This window comes from Malus sylvestris, chromosome 3 (genome assembly GCF_916048215.2).
Source record: "Malus sylvestris chromosome 3, drMalSylv7.2, whole genome shotgun sequence".
NCBI classification, from domain to species: domain Eukaryota; kingdom Viridiplantae; phylum Streptophyta; class Magnoliopsida; order Rosales; family Rosaceae; genus Malus; species Malus sylvestris.
The window spans coordinates 19177373-19199273 of NC_062262.1; the positions used below are offsets into that span (position 1 = coordinate 19177373).

Here is a 21901-nt window from a genome sequence, read left to right on the forward strand (position 1 = left end):
GTTGAATACTTAAATGAACACACATTATATGCTTGTTCCTAATGTTTTCATTATGTTTCAGTACTTCATGATATATATATATATATGTCATTCTATTTTGTAGTTTATGATGAAATTATATCTATTTTAAGTATAAACATACACTTATTTACATGAAATATAATAGATTTACTTAAATCCGTCTAATCCGTCTAGGCGCCCGCCTAGGTCCCACCTGGCCGCTTAGACGCTAGGCTCCAACCTGCCGCCTGATTAACACCTAATGTCTTTTAGAACCTTGGTCTTAATTATAACTCATAACTTTATCAGACAAGTGCAAAGGGGGATCAGTATGAGAAGCGGTAGCTTGCCGTAAGTTTTAAAATTTAAACATGAAATTTATTCTGGCATCGATGTAGAAATTAAAACTAACTCATCAGCTTATGCTTTCTTCATTTGGGAACTCCAAGATGAAATGCGTCCACTCCGATATATGGATGTGAATTATATTCCGAAAATTTTGAGATTATTCTGAATTCAAAAATTTGAAATTTGAAATTTGACTTCAACCACATCTTAACCCATGGTTGAAGAATCAGGCGATCAAGAAAGTCTGCCCTTGAACTTGATAAAATGTCTGATCCGATCCATAAAAAAATCACTCATAATTCCTTTTAGTGTAAATAATATTGTTTAAAAAAATAATAAATAAGTAGTCTTGCCAAACGTAAATTTTTGGTTTGGAACAAAAAAATTGTTTTTGAAGTTAAAACAATAGATCCAAGTTGAATACCAAACAAGAAATTAGGCTTTCAAAGCCATAGAAAAAGAAGCAAGTGACTTGTAGTTTAGTTGGTTAAGAGTATTCACCTTTGCATCCGAGTCCTGTGTTTTATTCCCCACATCGTAGTTTGGATGAATTTAGGTCTTCCATAGCGGTTTAAGTGAGTGTGATACATATATAAAGAAATCAAGCATCATGAGTTTGACTTTTATAATGCTGTTGCTATACTAGTGTGAGTTCAATATATTTGTACAACAATTATGAGTTTGATATATCGAGCTCATGAGTCTAATATATTAAACTCACAAGTTCAATAAATTGGTATTACGTTCAAATTTTCTAACTCACTGTTTTAATATATATTATACTTTTGTTTGGAAAAAAAAAAAGCCATTAAAAAAAATGTTCTTTCTTGTAGGTTTTGTACAGGTGGCGCGGTTTCAGTGGTTGCTAGGAAGGGAATACAATTCACCTTCCAACACCTGAGCCGTCAATCAGGTTTTATGTAGCCTCTCCTCTCCTTCTCCCACCCTCCCTCCATCCCTGGAGTCCCTCCCTCCTCCGACACCACCGCCAGGCCAACATAGAGGTCAGGACCTCCACTCTCAGCCCACAGCCACCCACGCCCTCTCCTTCTGTCCTTCTGTCTCTCTCCTCTGCAAACCATCAAATTCCTCAATTTGACCGCCTGAAGAAAGCGCCTTAAAGAGAGAGGTTTTCCTTCGCACATTAATTTCTAATTTTCCTCTTATTAATTTTCTAATTGAATTCTCGGCAACCTAAATCTCTGCTATACCTCGTATGAATTCTCAAACACCGATTTATGTAGTTAATTTTTGATTATTTAACGTTTCAACTGTCTCTGTAACCGAAAACATATCCAAATTTTACCTGTTTCATATCCATGTTTTTCACATGTTGGTGTGTTTTTTGTTTATAATTTTGTTTACTGTTATGTTTTGTTTAAGGAAAGATGGTGTCCGAGTTAATAAATGCGAATCCGGTCATCTACGAAAAGAAAGAGAGACGGGTTCGTAGTGTTCCAAGTGCTGCTGCAGATGAATATGCTGTTGAACCCATTGACCAACAAGAGATTTTCGATATCCTTTCAGTATATTCTTGTGTTTATGTATTTAACTGTATGAGCACATAAAGTATCTATGTGTATTTTGATACGTTTTACAAGTAAATATCAATCCATTGATTAACTTAATTGCTGTACCTTAATCTGAACCAGAGTAGTTTTATGTTTTTCCTTATATGCTGGGAAGAATTTAGTATTCCTTAACAATTCTTAAACCATATTAGAGATATAAAGGACCCGGAACACCCTTATTCGTTGGAGGAGCTCAAAGTGATAACAGAAGATGCAATTGAAGTTGATGATGGTCGTGGCTACGTCAGGTAGACAAACCTTTTTATGCTCATTTTAAAAAGATTTATCCTAATTTTGCCTTTGTTTTCAACCCTGTTGATGAAATGATGATTGTTTTCTTCAGGGTCACATTTACTCCTACGGTGGAACATTGTAGTATGGCAACGGTTATTGGTCTTTGCTTACGTGTTAAACTCTTAAGGAGCCTACCTTCTCGTTACAAGGTATGACCTTTATCTCTTGTGATTGACTTTGATTCACAATATTCTCTGTTACCATCTTATAAAGGTGAAATTGGGAGTGAATATTGGTACTCCATCAAATATTTTCATTTGTATTTCTGACTGTACTGTAGTTTTCTATAAGCTGTTGAGATGAAAGTAAAATGTAGTCATCGGTTCAATTTATGAGATTTGGGGGGTTGTGGAGAGGTTTTGTTTGGAGAGCTATGTGAATAGTATGGACGGAATAAATTTCCAGATCATTTTAGGGCATTTAGTGCTTAAGAGATCTTTGCTTGATATGATTCTTTTTAATCTCTTGTGGATCTCCAAGTTTCAGCTCAAACATATGTTTCCCTTTATACTTATTCTGAACTACAGCTGTTCTTTCGACTGAATTGACCAACCTATCACAGGGAAGCACTAAAACGCAATGTTGGAAAGAATTGTTGCATGAATTTGTATGACTTGATATGAAATTAACCGTTTGAATATAAGTACAAAAGAGTCATGCACCATTTTTTAAGTTGTGTGAATAGGCTCTCAAATTTTGTTGAAAATCAATAACAATTAGAGTCTACCTTTTGGCGGTGTTTTTGTGTGTATCCATTTACTGTTCTGATAGGATGATGAAATGCATCATTTTGTATGGGCTTTTGTTAAAGAGAATTAGTCCTTGAGGGCATCTTCTGATATGCCCACTCTCCACATACAAGTTGGTATGGTTTTTGTGATGAATGTACCATTAGCTTGCTCTGGTGTATGTGCTCGTCCAAGAATAAAACATGCAGGCACACGAACGTGTACTCAAGGAATATTTTACAATAACCACTTGATATGAGGGTATACAATGAATTTATGATCAAATTATGATAAAAAAACAAGTAGTTAACTATGACTCCAACTTTCGTGTATTGCGAACTATTCTACCATTTTAACACTCTTGCGATGCCATTTAGAGATAATTCTTGACGCCCCATTTTACTCCGAATGTGAATAGCTCAGAACTTTCTGTCTATGATTCATGACCGTTTATTGATGTTTTTTATTTCTTCCCTATTGTGCATCTAATAGATTGTTGAATTCTTTATTTATTTGGTGGCGTTTTCTGCTGTACTGGTTAAAGTCTCAGCCATTGTAAGATGGGGAGTCTACCTGCTAATTTTTTTTTTTAATCTTTTCATGTTTAGGTGGATATTAGGGTGGCACCCGGATCTCATGCAACCGAAGCTGCAGGTATTATCTCTCTCTTTCTCTCTCTCTCTCTCTCCCTCTCTCCCTCCCTCTTTTCTGACACATGATAGGGCTTTGGAAGTTCCCATGATGCCAATTCACAATTTAGCGTAGAGCGACTCGTTCCGTCAAGCTTGCATTGCAAAGATTACTGACATCTTGTTACTAGAAAAGAAACAAAAAGTTACCGACATGTGTTTAGAAAAGCATTGGTCATTTCTCCAACCTCTATTAACTTCTCAATTATTGCTAATAAAGAGAGACGAAGTCAGTCTTACCTTTCAACTTGGTGATGGAATGATATGTTAAGGGACTATGGGACCTCAACATCCTAATAAATGTTTTAATAATTCTTGTCTAACATTCACGATTTTATTTTTCTTACGTATGCAGTTAATAAGCAACTGAATGATAAGGAACGGGTGGCTGCGGCGTTGGAGAACCCAGGCCTCGTTGATATGGTTGATGAATGCCTTTCTCCTTCGTATGAGTGAATGAATCGCTGATCAAATCAACTGGTCCAGTCATCGGTATGGTGCTTTTCTACCAGATCTTCATACATCTTGTGGCCACTCATGTTGATATAATTTGAATGGTCAGTTAAGATGGGGAATATTGGATTAAAAGAAATAGTTTCCCTTGTTTTAATGTTATGATCATTGTTTTTCCTGTAGAGATTAGTTTTGTAATAAGGTACCACAGAATAGCATTAGTTTATGTTTGGGAAATTTTATTTGAACCCATGTAATCTCTTTCTACGTCCAACTTACTCTCTTCATCCATATTTTTATTAAATAATTAATTTCGCTTTAAACCAAAATTTATTACCTAAACTACCATTTCAAATCCAATTCAACATGTTATCTTTACCCCCATTCTCTTTATAAAATAACATGTAATTGATTTTTTTTTTTTTTTTAAAGAGGTGATTTGCCCACCCCCTCCCCTCTTCCCACTAGTATTTCCATGGCTACTATTTTTTTTTTCTTTCTGCTACCAAATCCAGACATTTGCCTTTTTTCTTTCTACTGATTTGCATAAGCAACAAATCAAATAATTCATCCTCTTATATTTATGAACAAGCAAAGAAGTTTATAATCTAAGAACATTGGTAAGAAGTTTTTCCTTAGAATTTTCTAATTACAGAAAGTTTAACATATCATTCGGGATTGATGAAAAAATTTGAAACCCAAATACTCATTTACTAAACTTAAAAAAAAATTGAAATTAAACGAACAAAATATTCATAAATTGAGTCACATTTTATTTGGAAGATTCAAAACTTCAAAATCACCATCCATCAATAAAAAAACTTGTTTCTCTATAAGACATATTAGGGTTTTAGCCAGAATGAATGTAGGATAAACAATGAGTGATAGTACAGTTTAATGGGTTTATTAATAAATTTGAGTTTTATTATTAATTTCATTTTTTACTTAATAGTAATTATGAAATAGGGTAAAGTAGATGATTAACAATTTAAATTTAAGTTGGGTATAAAAAGATGTTACATAGGTTCAAATAAAATTTCCCCTTATGTTATGTGATTTAGTTTAAGATTGTTGCAGTCATATTTAGAATAGGAATGTGATTGTGTAAATCCTAGGGAATATGAGAAAGTATCTTATATTCTTATTAGGATTAGATTACCTATTAAATATTGTAATTTTTACCCTTCCTACTACTATAAATAAAGGCACAATGGGATGAATCAAACATACCTCATAATTAAATCAAGGGTAAAAGACTGTTTACTACCCTCATGTTTCGTGGTTTTCAACATTTAGTACATCAAGTTTTTTTCGTCTCAGATTCATACCTAAAGTGTAAATTTTGGGACAGTCTCATACATCCGTTAGTCAAACTGTTAAGTTTTTCGTTAACTGTGACGTGGTGCACTGACTGGGCGTCACGTGTCATCCACGTTTTTTTTTTCTTTTTTTTTCTTCTTCCTTCTTCTTCCTCGGATTGCAACTTTTTTTTTTTTTTTTTCCTTCCTCCTCGTTCTTCCTTCCTTCCTCCTTCCTTCCTTTCTTCCTTCTTCTTCCTTCTCATTCTCCTTATTCTTCCTCCGAATCTGGGGAAGCTTTTTTTTGTTTTTTTTTTTCTTCTTCTTCTTCTTCCTTCTCTTTCCTTCTTCTTCTTCTTCTTCTTCCTCCGAATCTACCCAGAGTTTTTTCTTTCTTCTTCTTCCTTCGAATCTGCCCATATTCAGTTTTTTTTTCTTCCTCCTTCTTCTCCTTCTTCCTTCCCCTTCTTCGTTCTTCTTCTTCCTCCGAATCAGGGGGAAGATGAAATTTTTTTTTTTTTTTTTTTTTTTTGAGGAAGAAGAAGAAGAAGAAGAAGAAGAAGGAAGGAAGGAGGAGGAAGAAGGGCAAGGAAGGAGGAGGAAGAAGGAGGAAGAAAAAAAAAAGTTGCAGTCGGAGGAAGAAGAAGAAGAAGAAGAAGAAGAAGGAAGAAGGAGGAAGAAGAAGAAGAAGGAAAAAAAAAAAAACAAACTTCCCCAGATTTCGGAGGAAGAAGAAGGAGAAGGAAGAAGAAGGAAGAAGGGGAAGGAAGGAGGAAGAAGGAGGAGGAAGAAGAAGAAAGAAACAAAAAAAAAAAAAAAAAAAAAAAACTTCCCCAGATTTCGGAGGAAGAAGAAGAAGAAGGAGAAGGAAGAAGAAGGAAGGAGGAAGGAAGAAGGAGAAGGAGGAAGAAAAAAAAAATTGCGATCTGAGGAAGAAGAAAAAGAAGAAGGAAGAAGAAAAGAAAAGAAAGAAAGAAAGGAAAAAAAAAAATGGATGACACGTGGCGCCCAGTCAGTGCGCCACGTCACAGTTAACGGGAGACTTAACAGTTTGATTAACGGATGTATGAGACTGTATCAAAATTTACACTTTAGGTATGAATCTCAGACGAAAAAAACTTGATGTACTAAATGTTGAAAACCACAAAACATGAGGATAGTAAACAGTCTTTTACCCTTAAATCAATCTCTCCTCTCTCAATATTGCCGAACCCCTCTCTCTCTCTAAACCCTAGATCGTTCAATCAAAGAGGCCTACAACAAATATCAGTTTGTTGAATAATTATTGTTTGTTTGATAACTTTATTGTTTGTTTTAAAGAGAAATTAAACACAGGAGATTGGGGAGATAGATAAATTACAAGTTCTTCTACAAATTGCTTTAGCGTTTTTACAGTGTTTTTTTCGATCCAAACGGTTAATTTTTAGGCCATTTTTCAAATACCTATCTCTACGAAAATCATTTAAATTTAGAACCATATTAGTATAGTTTGATGGCTATTTTAACAATATGAATGATGAACAAATTTTGGGTCATAGACTCATGGTTGTGATGATAAAATTGGTAGCATTTGCTATAAGAGAAAAATTAGATTCTACCACTTCTTTTTCACATTTTTTAAACTAAACATTTGTAGGTTTTTAAGTTTTAATTAAACTTTTAAAAATTTAATTAGGGTGCTTTAATTTATGTCCACATCAGCATGTTCTAATTTAATTCATTTATCTGTTATTAATGTATTTTTCTCAAAGTAAAAGGACATATAGACTCCTCATTTCCAGTTTATCCATTAATATCACTTATTAATTCTAAATTATCTCCCTAAAAATCAGAGACCATGTTTTCTGCTTTTTCGTTTCTCTCACCCAGTTCATCAAAAGAGAGATACAGGCGTGAAGACTTTTGCAGGGAAGAGAGAAAGAGATAGACATAGAATAACTACTAAAAAATAAGCTGCAATTTGTTAGGGGATATAGAGAGAATAGGCGTTCATAAACAACGATCTATTTTGTTGGCATATGAATGTTCCGCTATCCTTATATCCACCACTATTGAATATGCACACAAATTGCATCTTGTATCTCTTGACATGGATCACCACAATTTATTTTTCAAATAGAAACGTACCAATGTCAAATTAAAACGTACCAATATCAAATTAAAACGTACCATGCAATTTGAAACGTACTCGTTGTGCAACAAAAAATAATCACAAGGCGACATGTGGATTTTTTGGTAAAAGAGGACAAAAATACCCTTGAGGCATAACGAGATTCCTACGCGCGAGCGGTGGACAATCATCCTCAACCAAGTAAAAAATGCTCCAAAAAAGGTAACCAATTCCAATTTATCTCATCCATCCTCATTATAGGTAATTACTTCATAACCTATAAATTATCCCATAAAAATAGAGATTAATTGACTAATTAATGAATTAATTCCTAATTAATTCATTAATCACCCATTATACCCCAAAAATCACACCAAGGGCCGGCCATTCCCATCCAAAAAGAGACTATCATATTCTCTACCTTTTCCACCATTTTCCCTTTTTAATTATTTGGTAACTCCTAATTAAACCTAAATTAAACCCAAAAAACCCTAGCCACCTCCTATCCCTATAAATATACTCTCATTGTCACCAAAAAGCCAATTCCAACACTTTGGCAAAAATCCAAAATACTCTAAACACTATTTCTCTCTAAAATTCTAACTTTGGCATCGGAGGTTCTTCGGCCAAAGCCCCCCATTCATCGTGGGCGCGTGAGGTTTTTGGCCTTAACCTAAGGTGCTAGTTGTTTTGTAAGTGCAAAATCGTCCAAGATCGAGGAGGAGAAAATTTGCATCCACACTCATGTTCAAGTGAAACGTACCCACTATAATATCTAAAAGGAAATTGAGTCAATCGAAGCGAACTTTCCAAATGTACCATGGTAGGTCAAAAATTATGAAAATATTGATACAAAGTGTGGTAAAACAAAAGGCTTACGTTTTAGTGTCAATATTTAGATTTGAAGGTGTACAATATGTCGTACCCCACCGTCTTCGATGGCAATTTCACATTGGCGTGTGCTATCAATTAATACGGTGTGGAGTTGGAAGAAAAAGGTATGCAAGAAGCAGAAGCAAATATCAAGTCGTTTTTTTAAATTGTAAGAGAATTTTTGTTGAAATTGAATACTGAATCATAACCACTTAGAGATTTTATAGCTAATTGGTAAAGTGCATATAATGGCAAATCGTGTAGTTTTGTATTATGTGGAACCTAAATTGTAGGAAGATGTTTAATCAAAATTCTAAAAAGCATGGATGTTTAATCTCAAAATTTCAAAAACTAGGCATCTTTTACTGTTGGAAAAATATTTTTTGACACAATGTTTTGGTCATAAGAAAATCATCGGAAATAAAATAATTTTGCAACCACATTGACATGTCGAAAATAAAATAATTTTTCCATTTTGAATATTCATTTCCGACGGAAAGATAACTAGTAACGACAAGCCTCATGCCATGGAAATGAAGCATTTTCGACGGTTGGTCGAGAAAAAAGTATTTCCAATGGAGCAATTTTTGATGCCCAGGGAGGTTTTTTCGTGTCGGAAATAAGTATTTACAACGGCAAATTGCCTTTTTCAACAACATTTTACCCTCGTTAATGATGTTTAATTTTGTAGTGACAGGTCAGGTCACTTTACCCAATTGGTAAAATTACATGACCCATTAAGAAAAATATTTTTTTTCTTAAATTTGCACACACCACATTGCCACATAAATATTACTTCAAAACATAAAAACACATTTGTCGTTAAGTACTACATTTACACTCCAAAATAAGAGCCTAATAAAAAAGAATCAATACACTACTAGGCTACTACAAAATCAAATGTGCAAGGATATGCAAAATGAAGGAGTTTTTCTTTTCAAGGTTGTGAAGCCTTTCTCAGAAGTTAAAACCTTGCCAATGGAACTCAAAGCTTGCATGTTATTCCTTTTACAAAATCCTTCAATTTTCATCGATCATCATGGGGAAATTGTATTAGAACCTTGGCTTAATCTATTGCCTTCAAGAGTTATGTTGATGATGTTTTAGTAAGGTTTTCCACATCAGAACTCTCTTCCACATAAACTAAGTATAGAAAAACCAAACATTATTAGCCATTTAAATTATGAGAAGTTTACTGAAATAATTATGAAAAGAAATAAAACAATAGTACTATACCATATAAAAAAATAGGGTAAAAGACTGTTTACTACCCTCATGTTTTGTGGTTTTCAACATTTAGTACATCAAGTTTTTTTTGTCTCAGATTCATACCTAAAGTGTAAATTTTGGGACAGTCTCATACATCCGTTAGTCAAATTGTTAAGTCTCCCGTTAACTGTGATGTGGCGCACTGACTGGGCGCCACGTGTCATCCACGTTTTTTTCTTTCTTTCTTTTCTTTTCTTCTTCCTTCTTCTTCTTCTTCTTCCTCAGACCGCAACTTTTTTTTTCTTCCTCCTTCTCCTTCTTCATTCCTCCTTCTTCCTTCTTCTTTCTTCCTTCTTCCTCCGAAATCTAGGGAAGTTTGTTTGTTTTTCTTCTTCCTCCTTCTTCCTTCTTCTTCCTCCTTCTTCTTCTTCCTCCGAAATCTGGGGAAGTTTTTTTTTTTTTTATTTTTTATTTTTATTTTTTTTTCTTTCTTCTTCTTCCTCCTTCTTCCTTCTTCTTCTTCTTCTTCCTCCGACTGCAACTTTTTTTTACTTCTTCTCCTTCTTCTCCTTCTTCCTTCCCTTTCTTCCTCCTCCTTTCTTCCTCCTTCTTCTTCTTCTTCTTCCTCAAAAAAAAAAAAAAAATTTCATCTTCCCCCAGATTCGGAGGAAGAAGAAGAAGAACGAAGAAGGGGAAGGAAGAAGGAGAAGAAGGGGAAGGAAGAAGGAGGAAGGAAGAAGGAGAAGAAGGAGGAAGAAAAAAAAAAAACTGAATCTGGGCAGATTCGGAGGAAGAAGAAGAAGAAGGAAGAAGAAGAAGAAAGAAGAAAAAAAAAAGAAAAAAAAGAAAAAAAAGAAAAAAAAAGAAAAAACTGAATCTGGGTAGATTCAGAGGAAGAAGAAGAAGAAGAAGAAGGAAGAAGGAGGAAAGAGAAGGAAGAAGAAGAAGAAGAAGAAGAAGAAGAAAAAAAAAAGAAAAAAAAGCTTCCCTAGATTCGGAGGAAGAAGAAGGAAGAAGGGGAAGAAAGGGAAGGAAGGAGGAAGGAAGGAAGAAGGAGAAGGAGGAAAGAAAAAAAAAAAAAGGGTTAAACTCTGTTTACTACCCTCATGTTTTATGGTTTTCAACATTTAGTACATCAAGTTTTTTTCATCCTAGAGTCATACCTAAAGTGTAAATTTTGGGACAGTCTCATACATCCGTTAGTCAAACTTGTAAGTCTTCCGTTAACTGATGACGTGGCGCCTATGTGGACAATGACTGGACGTCACGTGTCATTAAAAATATTAAAATAATTAATTAAAAAAAAAAAACCCAGAATCCCCTCCACCCTCTCCACCCTTCACCCACCGACACCCTTCCTCTTCCCTGAAACCCACCCTACCACCAAGCCTTTTCTCCTTCCCCAAAAACCTAGCTTCCCCCAAAATTCCCTCCCTCTCTTCTCTTCTCTGCAAATCAAAACAACAAAACAGCCCTCACACGAACTCTCTGCAAATTCACAAATTCTAATTTCAAACTTAATTAAAAAAATGAAGTGCAAATCTATATGTGCGCTGCAGAACCTCGAAACGATGTGGTTACTGGAGGTGAAGAAGAAGCTCTGGTCAGTGCTCCCTCACCGGAGGCGACCTCAAATCTCACCGATTTACTCAACCTGTTTTGTGGCTTTGTCCATTAGTGGGTCTCTATCTCTCCCTCTCCCTTTCTCTTCGGATATATTCTTTCTCACACAAGCACACTAGCGCTGTAAAACGCAGTAGCAGAAGGCTCGAAAATATCTTGGAGACAGTTTTGAAATTTCTTCTGGAAACCCAGAAGACTTTGGGGGTAGTTGGAGAAAATTTGGAAAGTGGGTCTGTACCCGTTCAACATTTTAGTCTAATTCCTCGGAAAGTGGGGGGATATTTTGCTGGGAAGAGTGTGGGTTTTGACTAAATGCTTGAGGAAAGGTTCAATCTTTCTCCTTTTTTGTCTATATTAAGTATACTATGTTCTGCATTTTGCTTTATAACTTGCAGTATTTTGCTATAACTGTTAGTTTGTGATTGAATCTAGAAGAAAGCTTCAATCTTTCTCATTCTTTTCTCTGCATTTTTGCTGTTATATATATATATTTTTTTTTTGGATTAAAAGTGCAAGATTTTGATTTGCTTTTGTGTTTGTATCAAAACCCAAAACCTAGATCTGAAAGGGTTATCTGGGTTTGATTCGTTTGTGTTGTTCGATCCATATCCGGATCCTTTGTTTGGAAGCTTGATTGTATTTGGATCGGAATTCATTATGATTGTACAACAATGGAGGGTGAGAAGAAGTACATTACTGTCGAGCAGGGAAGAGAGAGGGAGGGAATTTTGGGGGAAGGAAGGGGCTTGGTGGTAGGGGTGGGTATCAGGGAAGAGAAGCGTGTCGGTGGGTGAGGGGTGGAAGGGATGGAGGTGTGGAGAGGGTGGAGGGGATGAAAGGGTGTCGGGTAAGGAAGACAAAGGGGATTCTGGGTTTTTTTTTTAATTAATTATTTTAATATTTTTAATGACACGTGGTGCCCAGTCATTGTCCACGTAAGCGCCACGTCATCAGTTAACGGAAGACTTAACAGTTTGATTAACGGATGTATGAGACTGTCCCAAAATTTACACTTTAGGTATGACTCTGGGACGAAAAAAACTTGATGTACTAAATGTTGAAAACCACAAAACATGAGGGTAGTAAATAGAGTTTAACCCAAAAAAAAAAGAAAGTTGCAGTCGGAGGAAGAAGAAAAAGAAGAAGAAGGAAAAAGAAAAGAGAAGAAAAGAAAAGGAAAAAGAAAAAAGAAAAAAAAAACGTGGATGACACGTGGCGCCCAGTCAGTGCGCCACGTCACAGTTAACGGAAAACTTAACAATTTGACTAACGGATGTATCAGACTGTCCCAAAATTTACACTTTAGGTATGAATCTGAGACGAAAAAAACTTGATGTACTAAATGTTGAAAACCACGAAACATGAAGGTAGTAAACATTCTTTTACCCAAAAAAATATTACCTCCCTTTCCAAAGAGCCTATCTCGTATACACAACAAAGCTTGAACTGTTTTTGGCAACAATGAACTACGATACTGATCTAGTATTATACTCCCAATACTAAATGCAGATTCTGATGCAACAGTTGAAATGAGTATTGTTAACATATCTCGTGCTAATCGAGAAAGTATCAGATAATGAAAACGCTCCATTTGCCACCAAGAAAAAACATATATGTCTACTTTTCTATCGAGAGTGAATGAGAGCGGAGGATAGTCTGTGCTCCAACCTAATCTACAATGGACAGTTGATATTAAATCTCAGCTAATCCAATGGTCATCGATTTTCTAAATTTAATTTAATAAATATGTGTGTGTGTGTATATAATTATGGTATCCTTAGGGGTATAAAATTATGAAATTAATATTTGTCTTATCGTGTATTGGGGTAACCCATGTGTATACCCGGACCAACTTGTTATCTTAATAGGTGTTTATCAGGTTACCTGATAACGATCCGATTCGTTATCGTGTCGACCTGATAACCTGTTAATTTCATGTCATTTCGTGTCGGGTTAATGGGTCGTGTCAGAAATTGTCAGGCCTAGGCTTAACTGTCGTGAGCGATTGCCCTCCTATGAAGACAAAACTATGGCTGATTTTTGTACGCTGAAATTAGTTTAACATTGGGGGTCTGGTGCACACCCACTGTTCTACCGAGTTGAAGTCTTGGAAAATGGTGCTTGAGGAGTTGAAGAAGTCCATGGTGGGGGAGTTATCAGTAAGTTTGTATTAAAAAATGTATAACTATTTTTGTTTTAAAAATAATATTTTTTGTGATTAGTGATTTATTTTTATTAGCATTACAGACTTTTTGGGATGTTGGTGAAACCGATGAGAAGTAGTGGAAGTACCTAGATGACCTTTTTAAGATGCATTTCCGGCAGTGGAAGTCCGATGTGGAGCAAGTTGCGGAGTGAGCGCGAGTTCCCGATGCCCTGGAGGAGTGAAGTTTATTTGTTTTTGTTTTCGATTATGGTGTTTTAGGAAATAACATGTATTTGGACGTTATGTATGAGTTTATTTAATAATTTTATGTTATATGGACGACTATTAATATTTACATTAGTTATAGTGTCTATTTGGGTTAATAAATTAGTTTTATTAGTTATTTTGCTAATATATAATTTGGTTTTTTAGTTTTTTATTTGGATTAATTTTAAAGAAAATGAATTAAAAAAAAATTCTTAAAACTTGTGCGACGAATGTAGTGCTTGTCGTGCAAATTATTTAAAATAAAAAAACTTGCCCTACGAACACTACATTCGTCGGACATAAGGATTCATCCAAAAGTTATCTTTATAAGGTGACTTTAGCTGCAGAAGCAGAAACTGCAAAATCCGCCTTTACACCTCATCCACCTTTGTTTTTCTTCAATCCAGCATCCGTCGCTCCTATTTTCTCTCAATTTCATCCTTTAATACTCCTTCCATCTCAATCTCTATCTTCTCTAGGTTGATCTAGCTATCTTGGTGTGTTTGGTAAGTAATTTTTTATTTTGTATTTAAAAGTATCAATGTCAATTCATACTAACGCCATGAAATTCGTTGTCTATAGGGCTATTGTGTGTGATTAGCGATCGGTGGAGAACGATTTTGAAGGTATTTTCTTTGTTTTGTTTTGAAAAAATATAAATTAATTAAATTATTTTTAAATTATGTTGTTAAATTATTTAAATATATGTTGTTAAATTATAATTATAATTATGTATAATGTTGAATTGTATATGTACAAATTTGTACGTGACGAACAAATGTGTTGTGATGTATGGGGTTAATTGTAATTAACTTTGTACGTATTTTTTTATTAAAACATAGTTTCCCGTTCGAGGATTAGTTGGATTTCGCGCATGGACGCGAAAGCAGGACTGCGGTCCAATTGATTCTTGAATTGTCCCATTATTTTGATAGTTTAGGAATACACAGTTATGGTGTGTAGTTTACGGTTCAAGGATTAGGTTTCGGTCATGGGGATTTCAGAGTCATCTCTTACGTTCTTTGGGTGCCACAGAGGTATTCCATATCTACATCATGCACTTGAAGAACTGTAGAGAGATGTTGCTGAAATTTCTCCACGTTGAAATCTAATTTGATGTAGCCGTAAATTACGTGAAATAACTTTGCATTCCGAATGGGATAGGACCCCTACCAGAGGCATAAGGTGACAAGATCATGTTGAAGTTGTTGTACTGTTATTATGGTTGCAGGAATTATGGATAGAACGTGGATGTAGAACCCAAACAGATGCATCGACGAATACTTGAATTGAATTGATGATTTTATTGACTTTGCACGTACACACAATACGGGTACAACTAGAATCCAGTGTCCTTGTATGAGGTGTAACAATACGTTAAGGGACACAATTGAAAATGTTCGAGTTCATGTAGTAAGGAATAAAATGATAGAGACCTATAATACTTGGAACCATCATGGGGAACATTTAGACAATGCTTCGTCTTCAAACGTCACAAGAGTGGGCAATGTTGAACCTAATGTGAATACTAATGAACAAGTCATGGAAAATTCAAATGATGTTTTTCCATTTGCGTCGACAAACACCAATCAGGAAGAGGAAGATGACGTGCTTACACCAATGGATAGTGTAGAATTTGAACAATATGAAAAACTATTAAAAAATGCCAACTAAGAGTTATACTTGGGGTGTGAGGGATTTTCGGTTTTCACGGCCGTTGTGGAACTGATACACGGCAGAATTCGAAAGTTCTTTGATTTTGTTGCTGATCCCCAGAAAGTTAGATTGGGACTTGCCACTAATAGATTCAATCTGTTCGGGGTCCTAAACCAATACCACAACAATTGGCCGATTTCGTATTTCAGTATAATTTACCACCTTGGAAATGCATGAAAAAAAATACATGTGATAACTTTATTGATAACTGAGGATCCTGGTAGGTCAATTGATGTTTATTTAAGGGTGTTGGTTGATAAGCTAAAGGATTTATGGAAAAATAGTGTATGCACATACGACAAGTGTACTGGCAAGATGTTCACTTTGCGGGTAGTAGTGATGTGGACTGTAAACGATTTTCCTGCATATGCAATGGTTTCCGGTAAGAGCATTAAGGGTTATATGGCATGCCCTATATACAAAGAAGACGTAAAGTTTGGTTGGCATGCTGAAAAAGTTTGTTACCTTGGTCATCGAAGATGGTTGCTATAGGACCACGAGTGGCGTGAAAAAGATAAAGAGTTCGATGGGAAAACAAAGCCTCGCTTAAGACCCAGAGAATGGTCCGGTGATCAGATTTTGGAACAACTTAACCGTTTGGATTTTGCTCCGTTTGGGAAAATTGTAAGTAGGACTAGACCTTCTACACATATGAACTGGACGCACAAGTCTATGTTTTTTGAGCTTCCGTATTGGTAGAAACTAAAATTGAGACACAACCTCAACGTTATGCATATTGAGAAAAATGTATTCGACACATTGGTCAACACAATTCTAGATATCTAGGGCAAGAGAAAGGACACAATCAAAGCTTATTTGGAACAAATGGGAATAATGAGCAATTTATGGATGAGATTCTGGCGTTGATTGTTTTTTTCTTGCAATTAAAAAAAAAAACCGTGTGACAAAGTTTTAAACCTTGTGCGATGAACCCTTCGTTACACAATAATCAATCTATTTATTGCCCAACGCCTTTCTTCCCCTCATTTCTTTCTTCTTCCTCTCTTTCCCGATCGACACTTCTCATCCTTTCATCTTTTACCCGACGAGCTCCGACGCCATTACTATCGTGCCTCACTCTCTCTCACCATCAGTTCCTCTTCCCCGACACCCTCTCTCACCCTCTCAGTCCCTCTCTCCGTCGCTCACCTCGACTCTTCATTCCTCTCTCTGTTGCTCTATCAATTTGTCGCTCCTTCATCTCCAAGAGGTAATTTCCTCTATTTTTTTTTCAATTTACTTAATTTGCCATGTTAAATTAGGGTTTTTTATTATTATTTTAAATTAGGGGTTAGAATTTGGGCAGTGGGGTTAGATTTAGGGTTCTTAAATTGGGGGTTAGATCTAGGTTATTAAATTCGAGTTTATAGATTTTAAATTAGGGGAATGATTTTGGGCAGTGGGGTTAGATTAGGGTTCTTAAATTGGGGGTTAGATTTAGGGTTCTTAAATTAGGGTTTATTGATTATAAATTAGGGGTTAGAATTAGGGCATTGGGGGTTAGACTTAGGGTTCTTAAATTAGGGGTTAGATTTAGGTTCTTAAATTAGGGGGTTAGAGATTTTAAATTAGGGTTTAGAATTAGGTAGTGGGGTTAGATTTAAGGTGCTTAAATTAGGGGTTAGATTTAGGGTTATTAAATTATGGGTTTATTGATTTTAAATTAAGGGTTAGAATTAGGGCAATGAGTTAAATTTAGGGTTTTTAATTGGATGAGTTAGCCGAGTCCCTTCATGTAATTATTATTCCATTCTAATTAATATCTTATGCATTTCAAGTATTATAATAATTAATTCAAATTGTTTATTATTAAATATTCCATGTTTTATTTCACAGGCGACTATGGTGAAGAAGAGCTAATCGGTTCTTCAGGAGTCCACCTCCCAGCCTCCCCCGAACACACCAATCGAGTCTGTGGATACCCCTGAGGATGTGAGGTTTCACATCCTTACAGAGATGACCTTGGATCAGACACTCGGTTGGAGGCCAATGACGTATTGCTGAGGGATAGGGAATGCCAAACGACGGGAGACTGGAGCCTCTTCATCCTCTTAATTGAAGCGCGAGGTCACGACTTTGACGTAAGAAGTGGCTAGCCTGAGGAGTGAGCTAGCATCTACAAGACCCATATGTCGTTGATGGTACATGCCCTTAGTTCCTCGACATTCGTCTCCCTTATATTTCTGCACCACTGGCGATAAAGCCCCTCTACCCTGCATACCCTGCAATTAGACCCTTCGACCTCAGACCTAGTCCTTATTCTCGAGCCCGTCCCCAACCCCAATCCTTTCTAGAAGTAAGATTTCCAAGTGCATTCGAACGACTTGCCCGTAGATTACGCTGCCTTTTTTTCCTTAGTTTTTTCCCGCTTGCTTTTTAAACTTTTTAGTTGTACATACATTTTTTTTTATGTTATAAATAAATTATTTTTCTATTCATTAAATTGTTTTTTTTGTTGTTACAAAATTGAAAAAAGAACAAAAGAATTATTTTTTTTACACTATGCGTGACGAAATCATTTGTTGTGCAAAGCTAGGTGTGTCAAAATAATTTCGTTGTGCAAAAATTAGTGCGACAAATATATATCATTTACATATTTTCAAAATTCCGAACAATTTATCGCACAAACATTATAGAGATGACCTTGAGACGTCCCCAGCTATTTGTTGTCACGAAGCACACTTGTAGCTACGCACCTTGTGCGACGAGTAAAAAAACATCGTGCAATCGTTTGGTATGTAACAAATTTATTCTGTTCGTCGTGCAAGGTCCTTTTTCACGACCTTTGTGCGACGACTTCTGCGCGACACGTTCTGCATCACCTTAGGTTTTGTGCGACCGGAAAATGCTTTGCGCAACCAATACTCTTTCATCGTGATAAATGTTAATTGTAGTAGTGTAGCTAGAGAGCAGGAGCACCAAATATCAAATCTCAATACCCAAAAAAAATAAACGGAGGCTAAGCATACGCACCATACTTCCCAATGGAAACCTTGACACCCTTTAGTACCGACTTCTACACTCCATTTTGTCAAATATCTTAGTCATCTCCATGGTTCTACATCACCTCATCGCCGACAAGACGTTCGATGTGTTGCTACGCCACCACCAAGTAGCAACCAACCTAATGTACGATGTTCCCGCCTTATGTCTCAACCATGGCGAAGCTTTGACAGAACAATCTCTGTTGGTGAAAGAGACGGTGTACTTGTGATTCAAAGGGAGTGGAAGCGTGAGAAGAAGAGAAAAGAAAAGAGTGGGAGCAACACAATTGAGAGAATTGTGAGTAACAAAAGAAAGAAAAGAATTGAGGAACAAACATGTAAGCGAAAGAATTTTATGCATTTGAAAGAATTGTTACATTTTAACTATTATTTAGTTGGTACTTTTTGTTGTGAATTAATTTGTGCACTAATTTTATTCTGCTACGTATTCAATAAATTTTATGTAGTAAACTCGAGCATTTATTATGTGAAAGTTTGTTATATGATGTATTGTGTTTCAATTAGAATAATATTATGTTAATTTTCCCCACCATGTCTTGGTTATAAAATTTATTGCTATAACTAAGATATGGCTCACACCTAGATCGTGAATATTCCTTATTCGCGGATCAGGCGTGACAACAATCTTGATAACTTTAGGTGATTTTTGTATTTTGAAAATAGTTCATTTGTAATCATATCCACCAGGTGCGATTTTATGCTTGAAAGTGTTTTTTTTTCTTTCTTTCTTTTCAATCGGTCTCCTCCTTAGTGGGTATATATAGGAGTTTATGTGTAGGGCTTTGAAAAGGAAGAAGGCAATAAAAAAGAAACAAACAGAGCAAAGTAGAAAGCAAGAAGCCAAATTAGTTGTTAGCAGTAGAACGAATCTTATTGCTTTTTTGGGTTCCACATACCATTTCTTGTTGGTTACCATTGAAATTGTCATTTGATTGATTAAACTATGCAATGTACTACCATTTGATTGATTAAAGTATGCAACTTTATTTTAATTACAGATATGAAGGGAAAATAATGAGATTTATTTGGGATTTCTAGTGACTAGCATGCATATACAATTCAAAATTCATATACATACGCAACGGAAGCATGTTATCACATAATATCAAAGCTATAGTCATGCAAATCCCCTTCAAGAAGCATAGGTTTATATAAGATGCATCAAAACATTTTATTGAAGAACAAAGTGAAGGTATAGTTTTATACCTCTTGATCTAGACTTGAGACTAAGGATGGACCACCTCCAAGTTCTTTGCTCTTGGAACTCCTTGAGCCTAGCCTCCCTCCTTGCCTCCTCCACTTTGTTAGAATGAGTGCTCCTTGGTTCTCCTTTAGTCTCCAAGATTGAAGACCTCTAAAGATCCACACCCACTAGTGTAGTGAGATGGATGGAGGAATAACCAAAGGGTGAGAAGATGATTAGCTAAACCCCCTTTGGTGGCCGGCCTTGTGTGTGGTTTTTGAGAGAGAGAGGTTTTCTTCTTTTGTGAAAAATCAACACACAAAACCCTAATGAACTTTTCACTATAAAGTTCCTTTTATATCTCAAAGAAAACTAGCCAACCACTTGACTTCCTCTCTCTCCCTTTCCCTCCATTTGGCCGGCCCCTTTAGTGTTGTTTGGGCTTTGGGCTTTTATTATTTCAAGTCATCCTATGCTTAAATAAAAGCCCAATGGGTTTGAGCTTAATGGCCCAAATGAACCCGAACTTTTCTTTAAGCCCAAAACGATCTTTTATCGCTTTTATGATTTCTTTAGACTTTCTAATTAATCACAACACTTAATTAATCCAATTAATTATTTCCATCATCCATTGGTTGTCTCACTACAAGAGTGTATCAGTGTACAATCATTTTAGGTTCTAATTAGCAAGGCAGTGAGGTGATTGGCACCAATCCAATTGATTATATTTAATCCAATCACTTAGTGAATTAAAACTTACTTTTAATTCTCCTTCTTCTTTGACGACTACTTATTTAATCATCTAGAAGAACTCACAAGCCATGAGTGACATCTAACCATATATCATGGCTACCCAAGCTAATGTAGAATTTGTTCGGAGAACCTATTCAGTTGGAATTACAATGTAATTCGATCATTCTCTAAAACAATACTCTCAATCACACTATTAGGGTATGGATATATTATGTCAAACCCCTAATGTGATTATTCCATGTTATAGATTCAATTGAGTCGTATAGGAACGCTTTCCTTTATTACGCTCGATACTTCGGCCGAAGATTCCCGAATCATATCTTAGAGTATTCATCCTCTCATAACGAGGATTAGAGATCCCTTGTTGCGCATTTACTTGCCTCCATGGCTAAGTGGCTTAACCCCAACTATGCCGTGGACACCCGCGAATGGAGTGACTTTGACATAATCAAAGATCAAGGACCTAACCACAAGACAACTATGATGCCTCAGGTCAAAGGACTACTTACATTATTCCAACCATTAGAGTTACTTGCTTGACATGTGAGTAGACCTCCATGCAAGTACTCTCGTTCGATTGTGTTCAGTGAACTCATTCCCTTAATGAGCACCTACATACCTGTCTTAGTGTCACTACACGAATGAGATGAGACTTTCCATCCTTCCAATTGAAGGGGACACAGTATGTACTGGTCTTTGCATTGTCAGTATCCCTCTGACAATCATATGACCAGGAACCTTTTTGGACATGATGGTTATGTGAAGAAGGTCTCAGTAGTCTAACATCATTAGATTACTTCTTACATCGATCCATTGTCCATGGATTCACTATTTAGGACATATATCGTTTATTGAGATAGTCTTAATTAGTATCTTTGCCTTTTGATGTATAAGAGTCATCTATATGCACATTCATTGTCCTGAAAGGTTTCTTCCAAAGATTGACTTTCAGGGCATATTTCCAAGAAGATATTGATAGGTTAACTCTGAATTTTGTATATGGAGGAAATTGATGATATTGTCCAAGCATACATATTTCAGTGTTAAGACAGTGTATTTTGACAATGTGGATCCTGATTTGTTGTCAACGATTGAACTGAAGTACATGATGGAAGAGGTTAGATATACGAATGCGAAGAAATACCCTTACACTAAACCCGGAGAGGAGCCCCAACATGGTTTGCATCCACTAGTTTCTGACAGTGATATGATGGACATGGTGAAGCTTAGTCCTGGATCAAGGGAGATGACTATTTATGTAGAGCATGATGTTAATACGCCACATATAGCTCCGGAATCCCCTCAAGATCAAACATCAAATTATTTCAATGTATTTGATGAGATAACAGATGATGCGTTCTCTCAAGTACCAGTAGAATTATTTTCTCAAGCAACCTATTCACAACATGATGAAGTGAATAATGAGGAGTGGGTTGGTGTGAATGATAATATAATTGCTGGTGAGGAAGGTCATGGTCTATATGAAGCTTTTGTGCAAGAGAGTGAGGAGTGCACCAATGGTTTTCATTACTAACATGGAACGGATAGCGATAATTCTGATTACGAGCTATATGACAGTGAGAATGATGCTGCTATAGAAATGATGTAACATGTGGCCTAATTGCAACATGGACC

At 35.9% G+C, this 21901-nt stretch overlaps 1 protein-coding gene across 3 annotated transcripts; it reads left to right on the forward strand.

Moving 5' to 3' along the window:
• Nucleotides 1-1247: 1247 nt before the first annotated feature.
• LOC126617486 (protein AE7-like) lies at nt 1248-4412 on the forward strand. 3 transcript variants are annotated; one of them, XM_050285583.1, is made up of 6 exons: nt 1248-1562; nt 1732-1863; nt 2062-2167; nt 2263-2362; nt 3550-3595; nt 3986-4412. In XM_050285583.1, the coding sequence occupies exons 2-6, from the start codon at nt 1737-1739 to the stop codon at nt 4084-4086; spliced, it is 480 nt and encodes a 159-aa protein (XP_050141540.1). In that variant the 5' UTR covers nt 1248-1562; nt 1732-1736; the 3' UTR covers nt 4087-4412. The 3 variants fall into 3 exon arrangements, with proteins under 3 accessions (XP_050141540.1, XP_050141537.1, XP_050141538.1); XM_050285580.1 differs by having other exon boundaries at nt 1249-1477; XM_050285581.1 differs by having other exon boundaries at nt 1249-1477; nt 1737-1863.
• The last annotated feature ends 17489 nt before the right edge of the window (nt 4413-21901 follow it).